The sequence below is a fragment of the Sinocyclocheilus grahami genome, unplaced genomic scaffold (assembly GCF_001515645.1).
Source record: "Sinocyclocheilus grahami isolate Dianchi unplaced genomic scaffold, SAMN03320097.WGS_v1.1 scaffold78248.1, whole genome shotgun sequence".
Lineage (NCBI taxonomy): Eukaryota > Metazoa > Chordata > Actinopteri > Cypriniformes > Cyprinidae > Sinocyclocheilus > Sinocyclocheilus grahami.
In genome coordinates this window covers 1-639 of record NW_015529888.1, presented here as the reverse complement: position 1 = coordinate 639, position 639 = coordinate 1, and the positions used below count along the sequence as shown (strand labels likewise).

Here is a 639-nt window from a genome sequence, read left to right as displayed (position 1 = left end):
GTGTTGACCTGTAGGTGCTGTTGTTTGTGGGTCAGCTCTTTCCGTTTGGAGCTGTAGATGGTCTGGTACACCTGCAGGAAGCTCAGGTATTGACTAGGCGTGGCTCCGAATTCCCGACATGACTCGTGAATCGCCAGGAAGGAGCGATAGAGCTCTGCGTGCACAGATGCTGAAACACAACCAATCAGAGAGCAGTTTAACATCCACGTACACCCATACTAAAACTACACACACTTCTCTTCAACATCATACCAGATTTCTTCTCCTTCTTCTGTTTGCCTCCATCTTTCTCATCTTCTCCTTCCATCCTTGACAGCAGCATCTCTGGGATCTAAAGGAGAGTCACATGATCATAGAGATGGTGCTAAATGAATAAGCTGTGACTCAAACGTCGCTCACCTTCTTCATGCTGCTGTCAGACCAGCCCTCCATCCACTGGACTGAGCACTTCCTGTAGAGGGCGGGGTTACTCTCACAGTTAATGGTGAAGTGCTCGTTAGTGCAATCCAGGATCAAAACCACATGGAGGTTCTGCTGAACGCCTGCACAAACACACACAAAACAGGGTTATTTCTATATCATTTAACTAGCTTTTATTTTTATACTTTCAGTTTGTTATCATTTTAGTTTTAGTAAATT

General features: G+C 45.1%; 1 protein-coding gene across 1 annotated transcript; it reads right to left on the bottom strand.

The window, feature by feature from the left end:
- Positions 1 to 8: 8 nt before the first annotated feature.
- On the bottom strand, positions 9 to 542 carry LOC107581124 (cytoplasmic dynein 2 heavy chain 1-like; the record flags this gene model as incomplete). The annotated part of the gene is made up of 3 exons (XM_016266684.1): positions 9 to 169; positions 253 to 331; positions 400 to 542. Coding segments are annotated over 3 exons (383 nt in total), but the record flags the coding sequence as incomplete, so codon positions are not given.
- Positions 543 to 639: the final 97 nt, after the last annotated feature.